The sequence below is a fragment of the Plectrocnemia conspersa genome, unplaced genomic scaffold (assembly GCF_051122295.1).
Source record: "Plectrocnemia conspersa isolate PC_06_02 unplaced genomic scaffold, ASM5112229v1 ptg000014l, whole genome shotgun sequence".
NCBI lineage: Eukaryota > Metazoa > Arthropoda > Insecta > Trichoptera > Polycentropodidae > Plectrocnemia > Plectrocnemia conspersa.
Window position 1 is genome coordinate 9,278,270 of NW_028277178.1, and position 26,628 is coordinate 9,304,897.

The following is a 26,628-nucleotide window of genomic DNA, read 5'->3' on the forward strand; positions in this document are numbered from 1 at the left end:
TTATTTATTAAAAAAAACTCGATATTTTTTGTAATTGGTCGTCTCATTGATAAAAAGGCTGACAATAAAATATTTTATGAAGGGTACATACAGGAACGCGTGCAACCAATAATCACTTTCTTTTCTGAAGAATTTTTCTGAGATTTCTACTGACATCCATTTCGGATTTTAAGGCATCGGATCATTCAAAGCTCTCCAACATTGACCACAGCCAAAAAGAGGCCGATTCAACTTCAGACCAGCGAAGATTGCAAACTCCGCTGCTTCTCTCTTTGCATACAGTGGTCCATCTCGACATCTAGAATTCAGAGCAAACCCACTTCAGAGACGCGCAATATTTTTATTATTTAATAACAAACAAACCCATGACTCGAAGACCAGCACAGTAGTATTTTTACTTTTAGGTCGATTTATTGCACCTATTTAGATTTAAAAAATAACTATTGATAGGTTCTAACCGACATATCTACTATAAAATATATCTAGTCAATTTAAGAATACATAATGTATTTTTCTACTCAAACTACATTGTGGACAATATGGCGTTAACATTTTTATAAAATTTTATTAGCAAAAGCTTCACTCGAAAACAATATAGACATACCCCTTAATAAGTGATCTAGTGATCAGAAAAATCCAGCATAGGATTTCGGATATAATTTTAATTCTTTATGATTTCGACGCAAATGTATGAATAATACATATATATTTAATTTATTTAAATATAAAGAAAAATATTGAGTAAAACACAATACTATTAATGTTTATATTACATTATATTAATATTGTATATTATATTATACTTATGCAAATAAAATACGTATTGTATATTTTCTTTGTATATCGTAATATATCGTAAAAGGAAACCACTAGAATTGTATTTTATAACCTCAAAAGCTTAATTGCTAATTAGAGTGCTTAATTAAAATATTTTTTTTAATTGCATCCGTCACAATTGCCGCGGCTTTCTTAAAGCATATACTTATGCATTTTTTTATTTGGATAATAATAATAATAAAAAATGAAGCTAAATTCTATAAAATGTACTATACAGCGCAATTAATGTTGTCTTACTAATTTAATATTTTTCTAATAAGTACAATTAGAATAACATTATGTTCTGCAGCCGAAGGACCAGTCAACTTATTCTTTATAAAATAATCATCACGATATTTGTCCGTGATATTAGGATTAGGGGATTAGAAGTGTCTCTGTGTTTTATATGTCTTTTGGTTGAATATTTTGTATATCTTGAATTTTCTTATAATATTTAAAAATCCAGTGGCCAATCTGAAAATTCACTGTGTTTTTAATTTAAATGCCGAACAAGTTCAGAAGGTTTCATAGCGCTATTTATAGTCTTGTAACTTACCACACACAAGGGCTGTGAAGATAGTTCACTACCAGGAGCTATAGTAAAACCATGTACAATTGTATCATAATGCTAAGCATTTTTATTGTATTGATGCATTTCGTTTTTCTGGTTTCTTCCAAACTTTATCTACGTTTTTGGACTATTTTCAGTGTCCTCTCTATTTTTCTTCTGACAATTATTATTCTTGAAGACTGTTTTACTGTTTATTAGAAGTTAGAAGTTTATTATAATGATAATTTAAATTTTGACCCTGCAGTTTATCAAAATATGTATTTGTTATTAAAAGTTATCTTGGTCAGCTATGATAACTTTTAATAACAAATAAATAATAAATAAGACTTAATAAATAATATTATATTAATTTTTTTTTTTTTTTTTTTGGACAACAATTTGCGGTGTTCTTTTGGTTGTCTTGAGAATGGCAATTGTATTATGCGTGATAATTGATAACCTCGTTGTTCGTTGTCTTAACAACATTTTGTTATGATAGAACACATTAAAGATCTAATACTATAGGTATTTGGAGTGCTAATACTGTATATGTATATAAAAAAACTAATGAGAAACACGTTTGGTTACTTGATAGTGATATGGGATATTTTTTATGTGTTAGATATACCGTAGCTCATCATTAAAGTATTACAGATTAAAAAATATTTTAATATTGTTTTACTCGATTTCTGCGTTTTTGTAATTAATGATTAGATTACATTATTTGTTGTTATTTAGAAGCACAGATCATTTTAAAATATTTCATAAGAATAAGATAGGATATATGTACGCAAATGTGTACTATAAATTATTATTTATCTTCTGCAAATGATGTAAGGTTTGAATCACTATCAATGATACATATTTATGAGCTTTATCTTTTTAAATTGTCTTACATTAAGCAAAGCAATTGAGTAAAGTAAGGAAATTGACAATATTAAAAAAACTTCACATTTTCGTAAACATATTAGTTAATTTAAATTCAGACATCTCGTAAGAAAAATTATAATAAACAATGGAAAATAAATATTAAGTTTATATTAAACTTTTATCTAGCCAAGCTTAAAACCATTTATTGATTTATTCGTGAATAATCTAATCTAGGGTTAGAACATTTGTAATTAATTTATACACCTTTATTTTTTATTTTAAAAAATATTATGTAATAAAATAATATTGAAATAAGTAATAAATTTGCTTAAACATTTAACAAATTCTTACCATTAAATTTTAAGTTATTTATATCACTACGGCCATACGATACTTTCAATCCATTTGATGTATCGTGATACTCTTGTATAAACGCCTGGCGTACCTGTTGTTCCACAACTTCTGCCGAACGATGTTATACCTATTATGTTGTAGGTACAATCCATCTCTTCGTTGTATATTTGAATAGGACTGCCAGAATCACCCTGTATTAGTAAAGTTTACTTATTAATTTAAAAAAATATAAGGCAAAGATTTTTTTTTAATATTGTACTAAATACATTAATTTCATACGCGTCAGTTACTTTTACTAATCTTTAAAAATCAGTTAAAATTTATATTTTATATATCATACAATTTAATCGAGCAGTGGGCAATTAATGTTATTGCTTAGAAAAAATATTATATAAAATTAGCGTTAGCTTATAATTAATATCAAGAATATCTACCTCACAACTATCGACAGCTTTTACGTTGCTTCCATAACATATTTGGGTCTCTTCCATAATACCATAGCGTAATTTTCTATCTGGCCTGTGTTTTTTAGCACATTCTGTGTGTTTAAATTTATCGATAACTACTTTCATTAATTTATCGCTTTGAATGAAATCTTCAGTTTTTCCATAACCTATGGCAATTACTTTTGCATCTAACACAGGTTCGCCAGTGTGAAGACACGCAGGAATAACAGCATCGGAGAACGTCACTCTGTAATATTATAATAAAATAAACCTTTAGTAAAAATAAGAAAGTAAAGGTAGAAGTGGAACATTGTTTAAAAAATGCATATATGAAATACAGAAAAGTGAGGAAAAGATAATTTTTATACGTTTTGTAAATATATTTTTAGATTAATTTACATTTATGAAGAATATTTATTCAAATTTTTTAATTGATTCTCGGCTACCATAGAATAAAATTTAATATTACTCGGTAGAGTATTGTGTCAAGGGTTCAAATTAGCTTGGTTAACTGGATCAACTAAGTCGACCACTCGGTAGGTGTAATTTAAACAATATTTTAGGTACTGAATAAATGTAGTTGCTTTAATTCACTTCTACCTGATATGTTAATAACTTAAAGAACTATAATAATCACTCACTTTCTATCCAATTTCAATAGCGCAATATCATTGTATTTTCTCAAACCAGAATATTTTGGGTGAATTTTAATAGTTTTTACTCTAAACAAATATTCGGGTTTGGCCTCTATATTCTGATCTTCTCCACCGAGTCTCACGTATGAAACAGTACTCCTGTAAATAATATATTTTTAACAATATTAGTGTTATGACTGGTACTTATAAATATTTTATAATTTATTTACGCAGTCAGTATGTTATATGTGCAGTGCGAAGCTGTAAGAACCCATTGGTCGCTGATTAACCCTTTGAGTAGTGAGTTTATTTAAACATATTTATTAATTTGTTAGTGTACATTAAGAAGTGATTTAATTTTATGTATTTTTTCATATTATTTATTTATTACTATTTTATATTGAATTTATAGTAAATTATATAAGAATTCTCAATATTTTATTGCTTTTATTTATTTTACTACTTTTTTGTATTAGTATATTTTAATATATTTCAACAAAATTTGTTAATTTATTTAACATATTTATTCGGTCTTTTTATTTTTTTTAAATTAATTCAATGGTATTATTTTCTATAAAAATCATTTACAATTTACATATTATATAAATATAATATTATCTTGGATACCTCAAAACAGTGAAAAATCGAACGCCGTACATGTACGGCGATACTCCTTAAAGGGTTAACGAACCGCCACAGTCCCATCTTATGCCGGTTCTGGTACCATCTACTTCGTCAAAACCCAATAATGCCTAGAATAAGTTTACGATGAATTTAAATAACATATTTTATTATAAGTATATATATATATATGATACTGAAACTCTTCAGATATAGATAACATCAAGTATATAAAATAAAAATAATAATTGCACTTGAATTCATACATTTTTTTCCTAAACAATATTGATACGTATACATAGCCAATTAACTTTGTATTATATAAAAATAAACACACTTACACTCTGGTCCAGATAGCACACTGGTATTTGTTACTAAAATTAAAATCAATATTAATGTCTATAAAAAACGTAAAATGTAACTAAATTATATTTAATATTTTAACAGTCTAAAAATAATTTCTTGAAATAATAGGTTTAGTGTTTATAAATTTATTTTAGTTTATATTAATATTATATTACTATTAATAAACATACATTTTACAATAGAAAAAATACAATACTATTTATATATTTAAAATAAAAAGTTTTTTTTTTTTAATATCGTTTTCTGTAAGAATTTATTAAAATAAATTAGTTTATTTAAAACATTATGGCCAAACAACATGTTCTATCCAATCAATATAAGCTGCAACTTTAGTATATAACGCAGGTTTTGAAGTAGCACATTCCTTGCTTCCGGTAGATGTTATTCCTACCACTAAATATGTGCAATGCACATCCATATTGTATATTTGAATAGGTCCACCCGAATCTCCCTAAAAAAGAAACATGTTTTATATGTCAAAATATAATAATTAATAATTCTAAGATCATACACTGCAAGTATCACGTAACATATTAGAATCTCCGTAGCATAATTGAGTTTCTTCCTTCACGCCCTCAGGAAGTCTTCTATTCACGTTATACATTTTTTTGCATTTGGAGTGACCATATTTTTTAATTACTGTCTGTAAAAATAATAATATTGCATTAAAAACAATTAACGTTCTCAATATTAACACAACTTCTATACAGACGTAAATGATATTGTAATAATAATTTTATTCAAAGTTCTTTCTATTGTTGTTTTTATGTCATAGTATCATTATAATATACACAGCAGTCGTTTCAAAAAAATGTGCATTGTTTTTAAAAACAATTTATAATTCATGTGTAATATATAGCTTGCGTTATCGGAGTTGATATACTCGTATGCTTGTAGGATTTTTCAAAAAGTTTTTACTTCTATTCGGTTTTATTTTATAATTTTATTTAAAGATAGAATTCAATGTTTTTACTATGTATTGTATCAGCAATAGTTTATATATTTACACACATGAATAAAAGCATCAGTTAGTATTTAGGCTGCTCTGTATATCGTTGCGTAATAAGTAAGATTTGTTTGTATATAATATTATTTATTGAAATTAATAACTAATCGAACCTTTAGCATGTAGTCACTTGTGCCTCCATTTTCTGTTTTCCCCCAACCTGTTGCTATAGTTTTTGCATCTAAAATTAGATTTCCTGTATGAAGGCAAGCAGGTATAATATTTTCAGAAAATATAGCCCTAAATTGAAATATATAAAAGAATTTTTAACATTGATAAAAGCACAGTATAATATTAAAATTAAAAGTTTTGTACGGTTTATTTAATTTAAGTAATGCTATATCGTTATAAATCTGCAATGCCGTATACGACGGATGATGTACAATTTCGCTCACGGTAAAATGAGTATTTCTGCTCATTTGAGTGTACTTATACAAAATGCCGAGTCTTACGTGTTTAACCTCTGACCTGCAATGGTTTAAAATATATTTTATTCTTGTTGCTATTATATTTTAATACCTTACATTGTTTTTAGGTTCCGAGTGCAATGTTCTGCTGTTAAAACCCATTCATCGCTTATCAAGGTTCCGCCACAACTCCATTCTATTAAACTGTATTCCTTATTCTCATATCCTAGCAAAGCCTAGAGAGATAAAAAAAATAATAATAGATTTTTAATAATATATAAATGTTTATTGGTTAAGCTATTGAGATGTATTAACAATTACCAAATAAGTATGGATGTTATTTTATCTATGAAGTTATAAATAATACAATTAAGAAAAACACTCACGAGTATGTACACATACAGATTAAACTACATACATATTAAAAATAAAGAAAGTAATAATAACGGTATTCCAAGTATTGAATTTTTTCTATATATTTTTTTTTTAGTTTTACATATCGTATGATGTGAACAGACTGTGAACAGACCCAAACTATAATATATAAATTTGATACTGCAAAGTTTGCGCCTTTTTTGACAAAATTATTTCTTTTAAATTCGGTTTCAATTTTGTGTGCCAATTTGCAAGTAATTTTCGAGACAACATATGTTAAGCGTGATCAATTTTTTGATTTTGTATATTTTAATTTGGAAAATGTTTGTTCACATATATATATATGTGCTCCCAAAAATTAAAATTATTTTTCTAGCGTTTGATTTTAACTTAAGAAAGTCGGACTCATTTAATTTAGCATAAATGGAAATTAATGTTTCATTTTTAAAAAATATCTTCAAACTATCATTTGCTTGAAGATCGATTAATTCCAATTGAAAATCATGTTCGACGTTGACACTTATTTTTGTCACTTGTAGAAATATACCTAATAATACCTAACAGTTAAAAAGTGTTTCAATATGACTTCACCTATGTATATGCGAGAGAAAATAATATATTTATCATTCGTACTACACATATACTGTAAAATACATCAAAATTAATACATATAAATTTATAGATTCTCACCATATGAGGAAATTCATTCAAATTTGTTTTTCTCCCACCCATGATTAATTCAACAGCATCGTGATTGCAACGGTTTTCCCGTATTTTGATTTTTCCATTTGGAGTCATTGCATCAATACACGGGTAGATTATATTTAGAATATCAATGCATTCTAAGTTATAGCATAAACTGTTACAATGTTTTAATCAGTATATTTTTTAACTATATAATACTTACTATTCCAAGCTTTACTTTCAGTTTTATTTACTTTAAGTTTATCTATTCCAAATGGTTTACAAGTAGGAGGCGGTGGTGGCTTAGTAGATGTGCAGCAAACAACTAGTACTTTTTTACTAGAGAAGCATACCTATAATAACGCATTATTAAACATCTTAAAATATATTTTTACATAAAACAATGTATCACCTGTGGTACTATTCCTTCCCTACGCATACTATCCAACACTTTAGGACATCTGTTAATTGGTAAACATCTTCCTCTTATGTTTTTAATTTTGCATGGACTTGCTTTGGCTTAAACACACAATAAATCTCACATGTATGCTAGTGTTTCAATTTCATTTAAATTGTATTATATTCACGAAAAAAATTTAACTTATACTAATATAGTTTTGTTTTACTGAGGAGAATCAAAGTATTGCAATATTATATTGTAAATAAATTGTTGTATCATGATTTAATTGGATTTTTTACAAAAAAAAAACTACTTTTTGGTATTATAAATTGCCACTGAGGTAAAATTATTTTATTTGTATGTAAAATTATCGTACATTCGCTTAGTTACCGTTGATTTTATTTTTGAAACAATATTTACTTGCATTTGTATTATAAGTATATAAGTAAAATACAGCTTTTACAGCTGTTTTTACGTAGAGACCTGATTTATATGTAGAGGCATTCCTTTACATATAAATTGAAATTTAATAATATGTATTTTTGCACAGGATGTCTGCGGTAATACAATGTTATATTAAAATTAAATTGTTGATTACGGAAAAACCGCAAGTTTACAGATATACACAGAAATTAGATCAACTATTTCTAGAACCAATTTATCGATTAAGCTTAGCGGAGTTTATGTTCTTAACGTCGTCGAACTAAATACGAGTCACATTAGCAATAAAATAATAATATATTTATATTCACAAAAAAGCAAATAATATTTTTTTAAAATACAATAATTATATTTTATGTCACGATATTTGCATTAATTTGATGCAAAATTTGATGTAATCTTGGTATAGAGTTATAAAGACTGTAAGCGAGGCAATACAAAAAACAGCTCATTAAGCAAGGCTGCAAGGGCATGTCGACGAAGAGGCTGTCCGTCTCTCCGACGTTGAAAACCGAACAAGAGGACTCAAGAGGCGAAGCACATGAACTTGTTCGGTGGTAAGTTTTTGAAACCCAAAGAAAAGTTTGCAAGGATAAATGTGTCTCACAACATAATATAATATATAAAAATTAAAAAAAATCCTATTAGCTGCGTTGACAGTTAGATAGGTAAAAAAAATATGTTACATGGCATTTTTTAAATACATAATAAATTAAATTGTAATATATAATAATAATTGTAAATATGTTTTAAAGATTTGTTATATTTGACTAAACCAATAATAAGTATTCATAAAAATATATTTACTTCTATTTTGAAATTTTGCTGAAACGGCAAAATTGCAAATTATTGCAATTATAAGAATAAAATGTATAACTTTGTGTCTCATTGTGTATTATACAATATAAATGTCTTTAAATGAACAAAAAGAATACTAAGAAATAATATACTACTATTAAGGTTAAGTAGTATTTATAAATGTGTGAAAATTGTGGTTGAGACTGCTGCTTCTTAAACTTTAGTTATGATAACGTAAAAGTTTAAATAATACATAGTTATTGTTAAAAATAATATAGTTTGAATTATTTACATTAAATTAACATAAAATTATTTGTGTTTTAAAATAAAATTGTTTTGATAAAAATTGTATATTTTTGAAAAAGGGTTAAACGTACAGTAGTTTACCAGATGTTTTTTTTCGTTAAACAATGTATAAAAGGATAAGTAATAATCACATTACAACTAAAACATATTTTAAGTAGTTTGTTAAAAATAGAAAGATACAATATTATGAATTTTTCCAACAAATAGTAAAAATCTGTGCTATGATTTTTAATTATTATATTTTTTCACACATCGATATTTTATTTTAAGCTATGTTTATATTTTGTTTTTTATAATTAAATAAATATTTCAAAACTCAGTAGCACTGTCGGTAAAATCCATTAATGTTGTGCCGAAATTAGTTCGTAAGATCCGGTAAAAGGTTAATAAAACTAATTGATTCTTACCTCTCCGATTTACTTAGAATCAGAGCTTCTTCGTTTGTGACACAAAAAACAATTATGCGTATCCAAGTGAACGGATAATAGTTTTGGCCCAAACACACAGGATGGGTCATCGCCATCTTTAATAGTTTTCCTTAATCCGTCTAATTCTAACTGTTTTCATAATGGTTTTAGTTTTTAAGATGACCAGGTGCTTAACTCAACGCACAAATAAACAATGCGTATCCGAGTAAACGTGCATTAACAGTTTCGTGTTTGGAGACCGAAGAAATGTGATTTTGCAGCCACATAGACGCAAGAAAATCTAGCAACAGTTTATTTTATAAACACACACATATATATATATATATATAGAGAGAAATGTAGATGTCGCTATCAGGCGGTGAAGTTAAAATACCAGATTTTAAAAGTCATATGTCGCGTGTCGAGTTGTATTATTGTCGGATGATATTTCTGCAAAGCAGTTGAGAATCTTCGTGATGCTTCAGGATGATCCGCTGATGGTGTAGTTTCTTGCATTGTTTCTGCTGCTGTGACTCCGTAGCGTTTCAGTGTCGTTTTCCTTCTGCATCTCTCACCACGTTTCTTTTTTCTTTGTTTAAGTGTCACATATTTTATAATTCTGGTCGAGACACCTCTCGAGAAAATTGCATTGCTTCTTGGACAAACCTACAAAATGTGTTCATGCCTTAAAATAAAAACGGCCTAGATGGCCACTCCAGTGATTGGTAACCAAAGAGTAGAATAACAATAGTATTATGTGCACGGTAGAATATATTGTGCAGCGAATACACGTACTTTTCAAACAAAAACTAGTCTTTACAATGTTTTTAATTATTAAAGCAATTGTTTAGTCATGAGATATTTCTTTAATTGTTGGTAGGCAGTTTATACTATGGTGGACTTACTTTCGAGACGTGTTGGTTAATTTTTTTATTTGCCCTTTAAATTATAACAAGTTATGAAGGTGCTTAAACAACAGTATCAATAAGTACTTATAAATAAATACATATAGCTGCTGGATCTCACATTAACAAAAAAGGGTCAGTGTCATTTATAGTAGCGTGCAAAAAAATCACTCTTTGAAAATATTATTTATATTATTGATTTGGGGTATTGTCTCTATTGTTTTTGAGCGGCTACATCAAAATGTTTATAAAAAACATAATGCTCAATTCTTTACAATATCGATATATAAGACAAAACAATCATTATTTCAAAGACGAATAAAATAGCTGTATGCAGTCGTATACCTCGCTTGGGAACGCTAAATATGCACAAGACATTCAGATCCTTAACGAGCTTGCCAAACACAATAATGTTTTCGGCGATTATTATGAGGAGCTGAAAAAAAAGTGGGATGGTACTATTACTGTTTTTTTTAAATGTTTAATTTTGGTTTAAATAATATAATTTTAAATTAGAATATGTGCTGTAGTCTTTCTTATTACTTTAAATAAATATAATTTATATAAATTTTGCTTTAGAACATTAAATTATCATTAGTTATTACAGGATATTAAAATGTTTTTTTATCTTTTTGTGGTAACTTATCTATCAAATTAAACCATTTAAGTACTCACTATTGTACAAGTGAAATTAAACATATTTTTGATAAAATAATTATATAATCATGAAAATTTTTAAGCTGCAAGGAATGTACTATTGTAATTCATTAAAAAAACATTATTTAAAACTGTAATAGTATGTTATTGCTTAATATTTTATAAATAGATCTATCAAAATATTTCTTTTTGTATATTTTATATCTCCATATATGTAGACATCTATGAACGAAACGAAATATTAAACGAGTTAATGAATAACTTTGATACTTATACTAGCCAAGTTTCAAACCATTTATTTTTTAATTTAATTTTTAATTAATTATATCCACTAATTTTAACTTATATAATCCTAAAATAAAAAAGTATTTTTTAACAAATTTTATTAAAAATTAAAATAATAATTACATTCATGACAAATATATATTATTTTCATTGTAATTACATAATATTAGATCAATGTAACCGAGAATATTGTTTTTTAATTGATTATATAATATTTACAATTGTATTGATAACGATGAAATAATTAAAATTTTCGCATTTATACAGTATTTTGAATTTGTAACATGCTGATTTATCAACAATTTAGAATATGTTAAATTATATTTTATTTGAGATAACAATAAATAAATTAGATTATTGTAATGCTAAAATAATTTTGGCATTAATTTTTTATAATTAAAAACAAAAAATATCGAACTAGTTCTATGTATTATCCTACGTTTTATTTGGAGAAAAAGGTATGTTATAATTTTGTTAGACTAGTTTTAAAAATGTGTACAAATAAATATTTTTTTAATTAAATTTTAATTTTCATTACAATGCAGTAGTGAAAAAACTATATATTTTAAACTAGTCTAACAATAAATTCTTTTAATCATTTCTTATCTATGCACTTAGTAGAATCGTCATACTAGTTTTGTCTAGTGTTACATTTTGTTATTGAAGGTTTGTGTACTATATTTATTTTATAATTCATCATACTTCTATGTAATAAATATGGTGCATTTTGAAATAAGTACATAAATTAATACGATACATAGTTACAAACGATATTTTTTGTTAATGCTGTGCATATTGTGCAGAAAACATATACTTTACTATTTACCAATCAGCGTGCTTGTGCAAACTTTATATGATATTTTAGTAACTTATCCATTCCTTTAGATGTTTTTAATATCGATTATAAACATGTTTAACTAACACGTTACTAACATGTTTAATGACATTGTAAATCACATTGTGCTATGAACACTCAATAGTATATTGGGTAAATTATTATCAAATTATCCTAGAACTCTATTAAAAAAGTATGGATATAGTGACCTGTGTTGTGGTTGATGCGTCAGCAATCTAGATCGGTTGGGACGAGGTAACGGTTCAGGACTGTGGTCTACAGATTCTATTGCTTCAATTTTACTAGACGCATCTGATTGAATCGTTGTGCTTTCATTTTTACTTTCGACCCTACTAATCGTTGCATTTGACTTTAGATCTATGTTTTCACTATCTTTATTGATGTTGCCTTTCTTATTCAACTTCATAATGTTTGGATCTATTACAGGATTTAATGTAGATATAATTTCTGTTTTTAAGATGGTTGAAGGTGCAGTTGTAGTATATTTTTCAATTGCCTCTATACGCCTTGTTGTTATATCTATAGTTGTCATTCCTTGATCGATCGAGTTGATTGTGACTTGCACGACTTTGTGAGATTCCGTGATTAGCTCTGGAATTTCAGTTATCGAATCTTTATATTTCTTCTTCTCCTCCTTCTTTTTGTCATACTTCTTATTTTTAGTTGGCTTTTTATATTTAACATTTTGATAATCATCACTTGGCAGAATTGTCGTTTGAGCGATGATTATCGGCTGAACAGTTGTTGGTTCTGGTTTAATGGAGGTTACATAAATCTCGTGCGTTTCTGGTTTAATTGTAGTAGTAGTTGTCAATGGTTCGATTTTAACGGGCGATACTACATCGCCTTTGATGAGAGTTGGCTTCAAATGAACAATTGGAAGTACTGTCGTGCCAATATGCGGTTGTATTTTATGTGAAGCCTTATTTTGTAAATGCTTGCTTTCGGCTGATACAAGCGTCATATCAGTGCTAACTTTACTCTTCGCCATTACTAATGGTGGGATGAAATGGTCGGTCGGTTGTGTGAATATATCAACGTGTTCTTTCTGATGTTTTCGTTCTTTTATCAGGTTGATTTTTTTGGGTGATTCAGTGAAAGTTGCTTTGGCTGGACTCTCGCTAACGTGAGTTTCGGTGATCTTATGAACAGTCACCTCTTGTACAAGCACTGGAGTTGTCGATGGAGACATTGTTGTGGGTTGCTTAGACGTTGAAGGACTCGTTTGATTCGATGTGTTCCGTGAGCCAACTATAGCGGTTGTAGTTTCGATTGACAATGGAGTCGATGAATCCGGAGTCTCTCGACGGAGACGCGTAGATGAAGAAAAGTCCCCCATGGAAGACGTTGTTGGTGTGAAGGACCAACTTGAATGGCGACTTGTTGAGCCGCTGCTGGCATCTCCATCGACTACTGTTGTTACTGTATTGTCAGCGAAATCATCTTCACTCATGAAGCATGAAAGTTCTCTGAGAATATCTTTGTGTTCCTGAAAACATTTAAATACAAATTAATAATTAGTTCAGCTTTGCACTTTGACAAATACTACGAGAGATATTTGGACAAGGCTACTAAAAATATTTTTAAGAAACTGCTGCTAAAATTCATCGCTCGTTTTTGTTTATGACATTTTAATAGACAAATTATACATCAGTTTAAAACAGGAGAAAGTGATGTTTATAAGGAATCAATAAGTCGGTGGTCATCTGTAGCTAATAATGAAGCATTATTTTAAAAGTCGTACTGTCTGAAATTGTTAAAAATGTGTGGGAGTTTTAATTACAATTTACAATTTAGAGGTCACCATAACGACCGCTTGAACAATTTTAAGAAAGATCACTACATCATTATCAACCCGTTTGGGAAGTTAAACTACACATCACACAACAAAAATCTCGTTACCACAAAAGGTGATCGTTAAAAATTGGGAATATTGGAAATATATGTATATATTTGAATCTCATTATCGCTGTATTATTACGCGTTAAAAGCGTCGTAAAACAATGTCATTAGTCTTTAGAACGCGCCAAGGTGTCATTATGAATATTTTGTATGTCGGTCATAAAAAAGGGATTATCTAAATGCATTACAATGAAAGTTTCTTACCCACTGTAAGTGCTATTATTTATACTGTATTGACAGCAAATTGATCCCTTTAAACATGTTAGTGCTATTACATTGAAAAGGTTAGGTTAAACTTTAATGGTCAGGTAACATAATTATGGAACGGATTTTAACAAGTCAAATTACAAAGTGGGCGAACACGGAACCTTACCAAGGTTAGTTGCGTGTTTAAAATCATATACACAGTACTACCATTCTATACTCGCTTCTGAAACACATAAACAAGGAGTTCAATCTTAGCTCCAAACTTATACACACGAGAATTGAGTTGAACTCAAAAGCAAAGGGGAGTAACGCAGATCATTGAGACTTAAAGACTGAGAAATCAGCCGCTTCCCTCTTCACGTCGATCCTAGTTCAGCTATCACGTTCGGAAATCCAAAGCTTTTTATTACTATATCTTTCAGACGTCGACAAGGCAACGAGGATTCTGCATAATTATAGAAAATATACTGAAAATTGTCGTGCAACAATCATTTATAAAGTAGATAACTTTGTCTTGTGAAAATGAATTTTGTTACTTACTTCATTAGCTTTACACGTAACGCTTTTCGTTCCATCCAGACCGCAATCTGATGCTAATCTGACGGCAGCTAACTCTGGTAGATATTGAACAGTCAAAGACGGTATGGAGCGAACTAAGCATCCTCCTGATTCACTCAACGCCCAAGTAGGAACTATTGGAGAAAAACATATGGTTTAAATATTAAGTTGATAAACATAGCAATACAGTAACGCTACCTGGTAGTTCACATATGAAAGATGCCACTTGAGGGCCACCGCAACTAAGGGCAGACCACCGGAAATCATGGGCAGGGTCTAGGGCGGCGCAAAGGGGCGCTCGTCCGTCTCCTGGGGCAGCGGCCCAATATCCTTCACCACTCAATGGTTTATAATCTCTGAAAATAGTTGATATTTACATTAGTAAGGAGAATAAAATTCTATGTATAGATAAATACATAAATGAATACAATATAGTACAGATAGTATTGTAAGATACTTTCGCTCATGAGAGTGAGTGAGAAATAAGGGCGCGCGGAACGCATGTAACGCACGCCCTTATCTCTCACTCACTCTCGTCACTTAGCACGCGAGCGAGCGAAAGGAAAAGTATCACACGGTACGCGTCTGACTATACATAGTATTTTTCAAATATTATACAATATTTATAACGATTAAACCTAAAAAAAATGGTACAAAAATCAGTTATTCAGTTTAAAATACAAAATAAATGGTTTAAAATGCACTAAGCACATATGCGATTAAGGCAACAAGACTAACTGTTACATAAAAAAACGATCATATGTTTTATTAGTAAGATAGGATATTATTTAAGATATTAAAGATTTTTTCATGATTGATTTAATTTCGCATCCAAAACACCTAAATACGATGGAGAATAATAAAGAATTAAAGCATACAATATAACTTGAAAAAGCTGAGAATACATTTCTGCTATAAATCATGTTTTACAAATGCTAAATATGACATCAAAAAATAAGAATGAGCTTTCATAAATATATATATATGTATGTATTTTCTATATCAATAATAGTCTGTGATTTACAGCCATTTAAAAATCTGTTTGTTTTTTTGTGCTTATTAAATATAAAAAAATACTATTGTATAAACACAAAGAAAACTATTTTATTATTCAATATAAAGTGTATTAGAAATTCTACTCACGTCCAGCTAAAATCGCCCTCTTCATTACTTTTGATTAAGCCAATCCAGACGTTGCTCATGATGTCCAATTCTTTTAAATAAGCTCTTGCAGCATCGTATTGCGAAGTTGTGTCCACTAAAAAATAAATATATGTTTTTATTCTGATTTTATTAAAATACACACACATTAAAAATTATATTGATCCTGTTTTACGAGACACCCGCATATATTTTATTGGTTATGTATTACTTAAGACGACCACTTTATGGCCGAAACCCTTCTTAAAGTTAAGCCCGGGCTTGAACCCTTACACTGATTTAATGAATTTATTGGCATTTTGTACTAGCCTGGATATTGAAACGCGTCACATATTTCTAGGTGTATAAATACTACAACAAAGACGATACAGCAAAATCCCTACTTCATCCCAGAGCTTTCAAATACTATTTTTTTCATTGAGAGAATATATTTAGCCTTAATAATAGATCATCTGTTTTTTTGACCGAAGAAAAAATAGAAATACAATACAGTTCCAAAAGGTCTGAATTACATGATAAACTAAGAATGGGTTGTTTTTGTTTATTAATAGTTTCAGATTGCTGTCAAATGTCATGGATCACTTAATCTTATCACAAAAAACAAGCTTACTGTTTTAGCTAGTGTTTGATATACATACATATATGTATATAATAAATACATATGCAGTGGTATAAGCCCGATATGCTTTAAAAGCAAAAGTATGCCAACCAGGCGCAAATTAATTAATTCTGGTCAGAGACGTGTGAAATCAGACCTCTAAATTAGTATTACGGTTAATTAAGCTCGGGTCGAATAAACTTTTTTTACCTAAACTCTGTTAGTGTATAAAAATAAACAAATGTTTAATATACAGGTCGAACCAAATAATCTAAAGATAATATTTAATTTTTTATTATTGAAATTCAAAAACTCAATACAAAAAATACATACATTCAATGAAAAGACTTCCAACTAACATATTTACTATTTTTATTTCGGAGAATGCTCTACATAGTAGTTGAATACAAAGGGTTCAGAGCAAATGCGATTCTCACGTTATATTTTATATTCACGTGGGCGAATAGAAAAATATATGAGATCAGACCCTATGCAAGACCCACGGGTTCAATAATTCACTCTAGCCGACACAAGAACTTATTGAAGATAGCTTAGAATTAAGCTAAAAGTGAGAGATATCTGTGAAAATCGTCCCTTATTAGGTACAGTATTTTTTAATAATGTTAGATTTTAAAACTTTTATATAAAAATATACAGGGTACTAAAAATAATTAAAAATACATTTATATGATACAATGGACTTATCCCTCTTTCATTATAGACTTGCAAGGACCCTCTTATATTATATTTTTCATTGTTAATACACAATAGAAATCGAATAGAAGTCTTACTGTTCAAAACGATCTGTGAGATAAATTAAAAAATGTATGTAGTATTAATATCATTTCAGCCCCATTAATTTTTCGCGCCGTGGTTTCTAGCGATTAGGTTTTGATCTCAAAACATCGTTATTATATATTGCCCCCCATTTACATGTGAGCGTCGTTTCGATAACGAAAGAGGGAGAGAGCTTAAAGCTCAAGAAATTCGCGACGGTAGTTGCAGCCAGTTTCCAACAACTACAAATCATTGATAATGGCTTTTTAAAGCGCTACTTGAAAAATATCCTTGAAAATTCTGCAAAATGCAGGGCAAATTGCTACGTTTGAATTTTATATAATATATGTTAATACATGTCTGTGTATTGAAATTGCAAGGTATAAGAAGTATTATAAATTCTTACAACCACTTTTCTTAGTATATAACAATCTTCAACAAGATAAAATAAATAGACATTTAAATGTTTTATCAATATTATTTTCGAAATACTGAGTGAAATATATTGTTTTTCAACAGAGATTACGTAAAATATTATTATTATGTTATATCCACTTTAGTCTCAAATACTGCTTAAATACAAGAAAAGCAAGGAATTAACAAACGGTTCAACGAGTTCACAGTTAAGTTCACATTCGTCGTGGCAAACTTTATATTTTATCTGCTCATTGAGTTGTACGACTGATTTTTTCTTAATTATGACCCATAATCCATCAGTTTAAATAAGGATTAATCCAAAGCGAGTCGAATATTTTTTCCCCATTTTTCCTTATATTCTAAAATATTTAAAAAAAGTTGAAATTTATTTATATTTTTAAATCTCATCTTTACGGCAACTGCTTCCCTCTTCACTGCGTCAATATTGGCACAGGTATGACGTCGGCTAATAATTATGAAAACGTATACGTAAAAATAGCTATACAAACTATACATAATATTACACGATATTAAATAAACATATATTTTCGACATGATTTAAATTCAGAAAATTTTACATTTTTATTTATTTACGTTTTTTGCCATAGTTTTCTTATAATTATAGAAAAAAGTCTAAATGTTGCACATCATAATTATCTCTGTATTTTTTTTAGGGTATTTTTGCAATAAAATTTTGACAGACATTAGTATTTTTTAATTGTTATATCAAAATAATATAATACTGTTAAATAATTGTCGTAATATATTTTGTGTTCTTATCTTTTTCATATAACAATATGTTGCTCATTCTCGTCCGTAACGTCTTCTCTTCTCGTTCTCGAGTCGAGTCCCTCATTATCTCAACACTTTTGTCGCTAAACCCATGGCACCGGATTTAAAAGCGATATCTTTTATCTTTTAATTAAAGCAAGTAGACTCTGAGAGTGGCAGGGTCTAAAAAAATATACAGGACCGTAGTTCCGTGTACTCGATAAAGACAACGAGATAACAAGAGAGAAAGAGAGAAAATAAGAATCGGTTTAAGTCTATTTAAAAATCTTGTGCCAGATGATTATTTGAGTGTCTCGAAGTGGGTGAATAAAAATAAAATGAATAATGAAAGATATACATGAATAAGATCAATAGAAAGTTTATATGATGTTATTTCAGATAAATTTATGGAAATACATTTCAAAGAAAACAATTTCGTATTTATATGGGTTAAAGTATCTTTTTAGAATAACGAAAAAGCAGCGCAATATTTATTTATTAATTTCCATAATGTGTTAGGGGGTTTCTACCCCCGATGTTTCATTAGTACTGATAGGTTTGACCCCAATGAGATGCTCGGTTGTACATGTTAATTGCATAAATATAGTTTACACGTAATTGACCGACGTACATTAGTTATGAGTATTGGTTGAATATTTTTACATCTTGGAGATATAAACAAGTTTAAGATAAACCTCATCATTGTTATGTAGCTAAAATATAAGATATAGAGAATAAAGCCTTTCTTAAAAAATATATAAATCGGTGCCTTGTCACACGTTTTTGAGTTCTTCTGAAAAATTCCCTATATTCGCAAGGTGCAGAGGATATCAAGAGTTTCGAGCCATACCAGACAGTTAATTGGCCGTCAAAGGGAGCAGAGAAGGCTTTATTTTTCTTGGTCTGTCAAACAGGGATCTACGCCCATAATTATGGCACCCTCTGAAGAAGGCCACCAACAGCAGTCTACTGAAACTGCAGCCTACAGAGCTCATCCAGGAATCATAAAGTATCTGTGCCCCGGAAATGTGCAGAGGTATTTTTTATCTGTGTTTGTATGGTGCTTTTTTTTGTATGCTATATATTTACATATGTATGTATAATATATTATCTATTTTTATAATTAATAAAATAATGTGTTTGAGTATCAATGGTTCAAATTATATTTATATTGGCAACCTAAGATCCTCACAAGATTTATTGGAAAAAATACTTGTCGTTTCTTCAAAATGTTTTGTTGAATCCAGTAATTATTCTACAATGATATTATTGCATCTTTAGCTACTAATCCATAATTTATCACTATTTTGCCACTTGGTTTTAGAACTGGAATTAAAATAGCTAATTCATATTTAATTGAATGTTGCGGTTTTATTAAAACCATAATTCATATATCGGTACTTTTTTTTAGATTGAACGATTATGGAACTGATAACGTTTTTTTTGCTAATTTCCACAAACCACAGCGGTACGCGGGATTAAATCTGTGCGGTAATTAATCACGGCCATTAGAAGAATGCGTTCGTTCCGTTTCATTGAACGATCGTTAAAATAACCGTTCGGGAAATAGTGGGCCAGATTTAATCGCATTTTCATACCGGACGGAGCTCGGTCGTTCGGAAAATGGAAAAGTAATTACCAAAGGGAGAAGAGGCATTTTTAATTGCTTTTCTGGAGGCAGGGGCAAGACAATTTTTAAAAATGTAATTAAAAGAGGCTCGCCCCTTCTTTTCGCTTGAGACGCTGTATAATACCATTAAAGCCATACGCCTTCGACATTCGGCTCACAATGAAAATTGTTATTATTATTATTTTATATGATATTGAAGCCTAGATTTCATATATGCGAATCTAAATATTATACCGTATTCTAATGTTCATATAATTATTTCTTGGATGTTTAAGATTTTTTCTGTGCCTTCTTTGCCCAATTCTTATAAAAGAAATTCGAGATCTATTTAATTTAATTTATTCAAGTGCTACCATAAAAATTGCGGTACAACCACGAACTTATTTTTGGGTCCAAATTTCATTCTGGCTGGACATTTGCAGCGCAAGTAAAAATAGGATAAACACAAAAAAAGTTTCTTAACAAGAAAGACGGGCGAAAAAAAGTTAGTGGGCCCAAATTAAGGTGGGAGTATAATTGTATAAAATATTTATTAAGAAGACTATTTAAATCACTGAATGATGCATTAATATGATAAGGGCTGTATGCTATACTGTGGAGGCTTAAACAACTTGCACAATTTTCAAATTTCAAACATACGAAAACACGTCTCGAAATTAAGGTCACTCATAGTATTTTTTACAGCGATAGAAAACATATATTATAAATATTGCACAGACAATATAACAGCACATCCTTCCCGAAATGTTATTCTTCCCATTAGTACCGCCAAAAAAATATTTTTTGTTTGAAAGGATATGCGCTAAACAATACATTTTACTATTGTTCTTCTACCCTCTGGTTACTGACCGCCGGAGTAAGCATTTAAACCGTTTCATTTTAAAAACGTAAGCCTATTTCGTAAGTATATATAAGAAGCGATGCAATTGTACACAAACACCCCCATCTGCGATTCGCCAGAGATGTCATATTTCATTGTTCTAAGAAGCGAGTGCAATGATTGGTTGGATAATCGCTGCATGATTGTGATTTGTCAGCAAGCTTTGCAGCCCTATGAAAGAAACAACGTAATATGTATACGCCTTTAGAAAGTGACATTTGCTTGATGGACATCTTCGAGGTCGAATTGTACAACGGGAATATTGTGACATTACGGTGCTTTTTGTCTTCGGCTGATATATTGTTTGCCGTGGCCGTTTCGTAACAAAGCAATATTCAATCAATGCACCGGAGAATCCTTGTGTGTTATTTATTTGAAACCCTTTTTTCTAGTCGTAACGAGGGCATTTGTGTGGTCCCATCCTTTACATTATTGTCTAGTTTATCCTTATTAATGAATGGTCATTTTTGGTCACAGTAATTAACGCGAGTTTTAAGAATGTGATCCTCCATTTTTAATAGATGCTTATAGTAATTAGACATACAAGGGTTTAAAACCTATGACATAGAAAGATATTATTTCAAATAAAAAAGATCGAACCCATGAATTATTCCGAATAAATTAAATTTACGTACACATATTTTATTAGTATTAAGTTGTTTGGCACAGGTGTAGTGTACAATACATATAAAAAATGGGCACTCTAATTGAATGGTTCGAGTTTGTATAGAATGCGCCATAGCCGTGACCTAAATCGTGCAAAATCACAATTGGGTCAGTGATTCAACGCGCGACGGGTTAATGCAACTCGCATTGTTGGTTTCTGATACGGTTCTTACGAAATTGTATAAAAAAGCGCAGAGTTCAATATTTACGATTATGAAAGCCTGTTGTTACATAACGACAAGATTTTGTCAATTTTAAAGTTTTCGCCGACGAGAAAATTGCATAGGTTCAACAACGGAATTTCTGAAACACAATTGCATACGATTTTAAAAGGAACGCCGACGATGTTTTAAGATAAAATCATTCAAAATAAACTAAGAGAGAAATCGCTGTTGGCGTTCAACGATCTATACATTTTATAAACAGCAATATATACCGATAATGCTACCCCAAATTAAATGTTTTTAAAATATATTTTGTATCTTTAATTTCCAAACTTCCTTCAAATCTTTTCGATCACTCGCCTGACCGTGTATAAGCTGCTTCTTCATCATATATATTTTTTGGTGTAAATAATCTACAATATAATTACGGTACATGTAATATAATCGCACCCTTCTGTGCTACGACACATATCATATTTTGATAATACATAAAGCAACATACTCCCCATGTAAACACAGATCGCATTAATCCACGTGAAATATGAACATATACGGATATAATGAGCAAGCGAGCGCAAATCAAGAATCGTTTGAATGCGAGTAACGAACGTAGGTTCACAGTCGAGTATTTACCCAGAAGAAATATTGAGCCCGCATATTTTTGGGCCTAGACACCGTTCGAAAAGCCTCGGGGAAAATTGTCTGGTAAACAACGATTATTTAGCAGACAAGTTTCCGGTATCACGTGGAACCGCGCCTTAATTCGCAAATGGGCAAACATGATAACCAATATCGATGGAAAGTTCCATCCGACAAATAAAAATTGAATGTGCCTCGAATGATAAGGTCTCGTCGTTTCATGGCTGGTTGATTCATTGAAGCACGCTTTGAACCAGGATAAAAATATACCGTAACATTTTTATCATATTTCCCAAATACATATTGGAAGGTAAGGGTATGCTATAAAGAAATGTGCAATTGTACCAGTTTTCAATATCGTTATTGAACGCTTCTGTGAAACAAGGAATTATTTTTTTGTGTGTCATTCTTTTGTAGATTTTTTTTTTCTATATATTTCAAAAATTAAACTAGTTTGATAGTAGTTTTTTAATTTTATTTTAAAGGTTCCCTTTTCATGCACTTTAATTAAATAAATACGACAAAACATATACATGAAAGTAACATATACATAATATTTTAATATAAAAAATTAGTTCTTGGACAAATTAATAATAAATCACATTTTACTAAAACATAGTATACTTAATATGACTATATATAATATACAACAATTATTTATGCTTTAAGATACTCACTATTTCAGTGTATTATATACTACTATTGAGGTTGTAAAGAAATGAAAACATAAAGAGATCAGATTGAGAAAAAAAATTATTATTATTTTAGTTTTTATCGGCATTTAATGAAATAATATATTTACAATATCGTTATTATATAAATTTAATAAAATTGTTTAAAGATGAGATTCTTAAGGTTTTTCACAAATTGTAAAAATATGATTTATTAATTATCATCGTCAATTTTATTGATAATATATGTGACACGTTATTAAATACTTTATTAAAATTCATATGGTATCCGTTCAGCTAAATTTTACATCTATCGTATGCCAAAATATAATCCCATTAAAGTCAGTAATGAAAATATCAAGAGTTCAGATTGATATACATAAATACATATAGTTTTACGTTATTTGTTATTTATTTATTTTATTTTATTAATTTATTTAGCTTAATAGCTAATCTTTACATCTAACAAATTTAGTAAGCATATATAAAAACATATAAAAAATACATAACAGAAAGAAAAAATAAAAGTATACAATAATAAAGTCTTAATATTATAATTTATTTCTATATGTACGAAGGTGTTTTTTTATTCCATTTATGAAACCCGTTATATTTTTGCTGTTTCGGATTTCTCTTGAAAGACTATTATATAAATCAAAACCTTCGTACATAATTCCCCTAGCCGTACTCGTTTTCTTATACTTAATTATCTTTAAATTTTCTTTATTTCTAGTATTATATTTATGTACATCTTTATTGCTTATTAAATACTTTTTAAAATATTTTGGTAACATATTATTTTCTAACTTATATATAAATACTAAAACATTCATACTCAATATTTCTTGAACATTCAACCATTCTAATCTATCAATCATACTTTTACAATTAGTTAATCTATTTTTATTTAAGATTACTCTCATTGCCCTATTTTGTAATTTTTGCAACATTTGTTTATCTAATTTATTTAACATATTTAATAGTGTTGCACAATAATTAAAATGGGGCAATATTATACTATTGTAAATTTTTTTTTTTTGTATTTATACTTAATATATTTCTTAATCTAGATAATAAACTAGATATTTTTCTACTAATTTTTTTTAATATGTAATTACAATGTTCTTTAAAATTTAATTTTGTATCAACAATTACTCCTAAATATTTTATATTATCCACTATTTCTATACTAGAGTTATTTATTACTATTTTGGTACTATTATCTAACACATTTTTATAATTAATAAACATACATTTAGTTTTATTCTCATTTAATTTAAGTACATTATTCTTTAACCATATTTCTAATATACTTAATTCATTATTTAAATTATTTACAATTTCTTTAATGTTATCACCTATGCAATACATTAATGTGTCATCCGCAGATAGATGAATTTTACATTTTTTCACGTTATTAACTATATCATTAATATACAAAACAAATAACAATGGTCCCAATTTAGACCCTTGTGGTACTCCATAAGACACTAATTTCTCTTCAGAATATACATTATTTATTTTAACTTTTTGTTTTCTTTTATATAAGTAATTATTAAACCATCTTAAAACTATATCACTTATACCTATACTCTCCAATTTCTTTAACATTATTTTTCTGTCTATTGTTTCGAAGGCTCTCTTGAAATCCAAGAAAACTGCTCCAATGATTTTGTTTGTATCCTTAGCCAACAGCCAATCATTTATCACTACTTGTAATGCAGTTTCAGTCGAATGCTTTTCTCTGAATCCCGATTGTTGTTCACATATTATGTTTTGAGAAGTAATAAATTCCTTTAATTGTTTGATTACTACTTCTTCTATTATTTTTTCTATAAATTTGTTTTATTTATTATCAGCAATAAATAAAACAAATTTATAACTAACATTGAATATAAATAGTTCTAATTTATGTTAAGCAATAATTTAATATTTACGAATAGATTTGTATAAGTCAATTAATTCATAAAAAAATCATGTTGAATTAAAACAAGTATCTACTTTATTTTATAATTGTAGGGTAACTTTATTTCTATTATAAAGGTATTAAAAACTGTAAATTTATCATTTTTTCTCGATCCGATTTAGTAGAAGAAGGAATCCATACTTTATGGATTCCTTCTTCTACTAAAAAATTGTTAAATACCATCCGGAAAAATATTAATTATGCATTATTTGTCACATCAGTTGCTTCATCAAATTGTAAGCAAAAGTCAACCCATATATTTATGTTCTCTTTTATTTACGATATTATATCTTTACTATATTTTTTAATTTATCACATGATTGTATTTCTCAAAAGTTGTAAGTCTTTAAATTGCCTAATAATATTCTTTTAATTTTAAAAATCAGAAACCGTCAAAAACAATTCCATAGTTAAATTTTCATCAAAAATACTTTTATTTTTGCTTAATATTTAACACACTCGCAAAGATGCAATTAATTTATTTTATAATTGAATATTTCAAGTGGTTTATTAGTAGCTTTTACAAACATGTTTTGCTGCAACGATAAATTATTTTTCATTATTTTAGTATTTCTTGGATATTCTGTTTCATATTAAAAATGCATTGTCTGAAAATGTTAGAAATTTTCTTTTTTCGCTATTCCATTTATGTATATATTTAGTAAAAATATCCATGTTTCTATTCTTCATATAAGGTAATATGCCATCATTATAAAAAATATTTTTTTAAAGTAACAAAACCCTTTCACCGCGTCCGTATAAATTTATAATTAACATCCATGCGCGGCGTTGTTTTTAATGAATTTATAATAAATTGAGTTTTTTGTACATAAACACACCGTTTTACTTATTAAAAGGGAATAATTAAGTATTTTTTATGTTCATAAAAGTTGAAATATTTGCTGAATATTTGGCGTTTATCGTAAGCCATCTACGCATAAGAGTAGCTCGTTATGACATTAAACATTAATAGAAGAAAAATAACAAATAACTTAATAAATATATTGAAACGTCTCATATTTGAGTACAATTTAATGGGTAAAGTGGTATAATGTATGTACGTAAACACCAACTTAAGTATTGCACTTTTAATACAGAACGTCGCGTCTTCTCTATAAGCGACCAGTAAACAAATGACACACAGCGCCACGCCGTGGATGATTCTGTTACTAGGTGAATGACGGTATCGTAATATGGGCAAAAGCATATATATTACATTTATCAAAGGTATACATTAACACAACGAATAATTCGATTGGGTTTTAAGTGTTTTCATGTTACATTTGTCAAATGAAGCAAAAATCGAATTAAAATCAAGCTGCGTTCGACTGGTTGGGCAGCCCTGCTTAAGAATATATTTAATCTATGCAGGGGATTTCATTAATATAGACAATATTATTACTATTAGTAATATAGAACAGTATGTTAATAAGTAT

At 28.7% G+C, this 26,628-nt stretch overlaps 2 protein-coding genes and 1 long non-coding RNA gene across 4 annotated transcripts in view; all 3 read right to left on the reverse strand.

Moving 5' to 3' along the window:
* Positions 1–757: 757 nt before the first annotated feature.
* Positions 758–1,565, reverse strand: LOC148226157 (uncharacterized). Of its 2 annotated transcripts, none has more exons than XR_015812294.1 (2): positions 1,373–1,565; positions 758–1,290 (listed from the first exon to the last, which is right to left on the reverse strand). It is a non-coding gene; the product is annotated as an uncharacterized LOC148226157 (long non-coding RNA). The 2 variants fall into 2 exon arrangements; XR_015812295.1 differs by having other exon boundaries at positions 758–1,301.
* Positions 1,566–2,487: 922 nt separating this feature from the next.
* Positions 2,488–8,920, reverse strand: LOC148226158 (spaetzle-processing enzyme-like). The gene is made up of 14 exons (XM_088204560.1): positions 8,779–8,920; positions 7,543–7,649; positions 7,354–7,483; positions 7,137–7,288; positions 6,189–6,307; positions 5,980–6,132; positions 5,778–5,904; positions 5,170–5,301; positions 4,949–5,109; positions 4,634–4,653; positions 3,902–3,962; positions 3,678–3,830; positions 3,025–3,283; positions 2,488–2,781 (listed from the first exon to the last, which is right to left on the reverse strand). Exons 1-14 carry the CDS (start codon positions 8,858–8,860, stop codon positions 2,614–2,616), a joined length of 1,824 nt encoding a protein of 607 aa, XP_088060686.1. The 5' UTR covers positions 8,861–8,920; the 3' UTR covers positions 2,488–2,613.
* A 2,528-nt stretch (positions 8,921–11,448) lies between these two features.
* LOC148226159 (uncharacterized) overlaps positions 11,449–26,628 on the reverse strand; it is a 156,593-nt gene continuing 141,413 nt past the window's right edge. Inside the window, exons 4-7 of the mRNA XM_088203831.1 lie at positions 15,996–16,110; positions 15,051–15,208; positions 14,835–14,986; positions 11,449–13,674 (exon numbers count right to left, since the gene is read on the reverse strand). Of these exons, the coding sequence (XP_088059957.1) occupies positions 12,334–13,674; positions 14,835–14,986; positions 15,051–15,208; positions 15,996–16,110 (1,766 nt within the window). The 3' untranslated portion in view covers positions 11,449–12,333. The remainder of the gene's footprint in view (positions 13,675–14,834; positions 14,987–15,050; positions 15,209–15,995; positions 16,111–26,628) is intronic.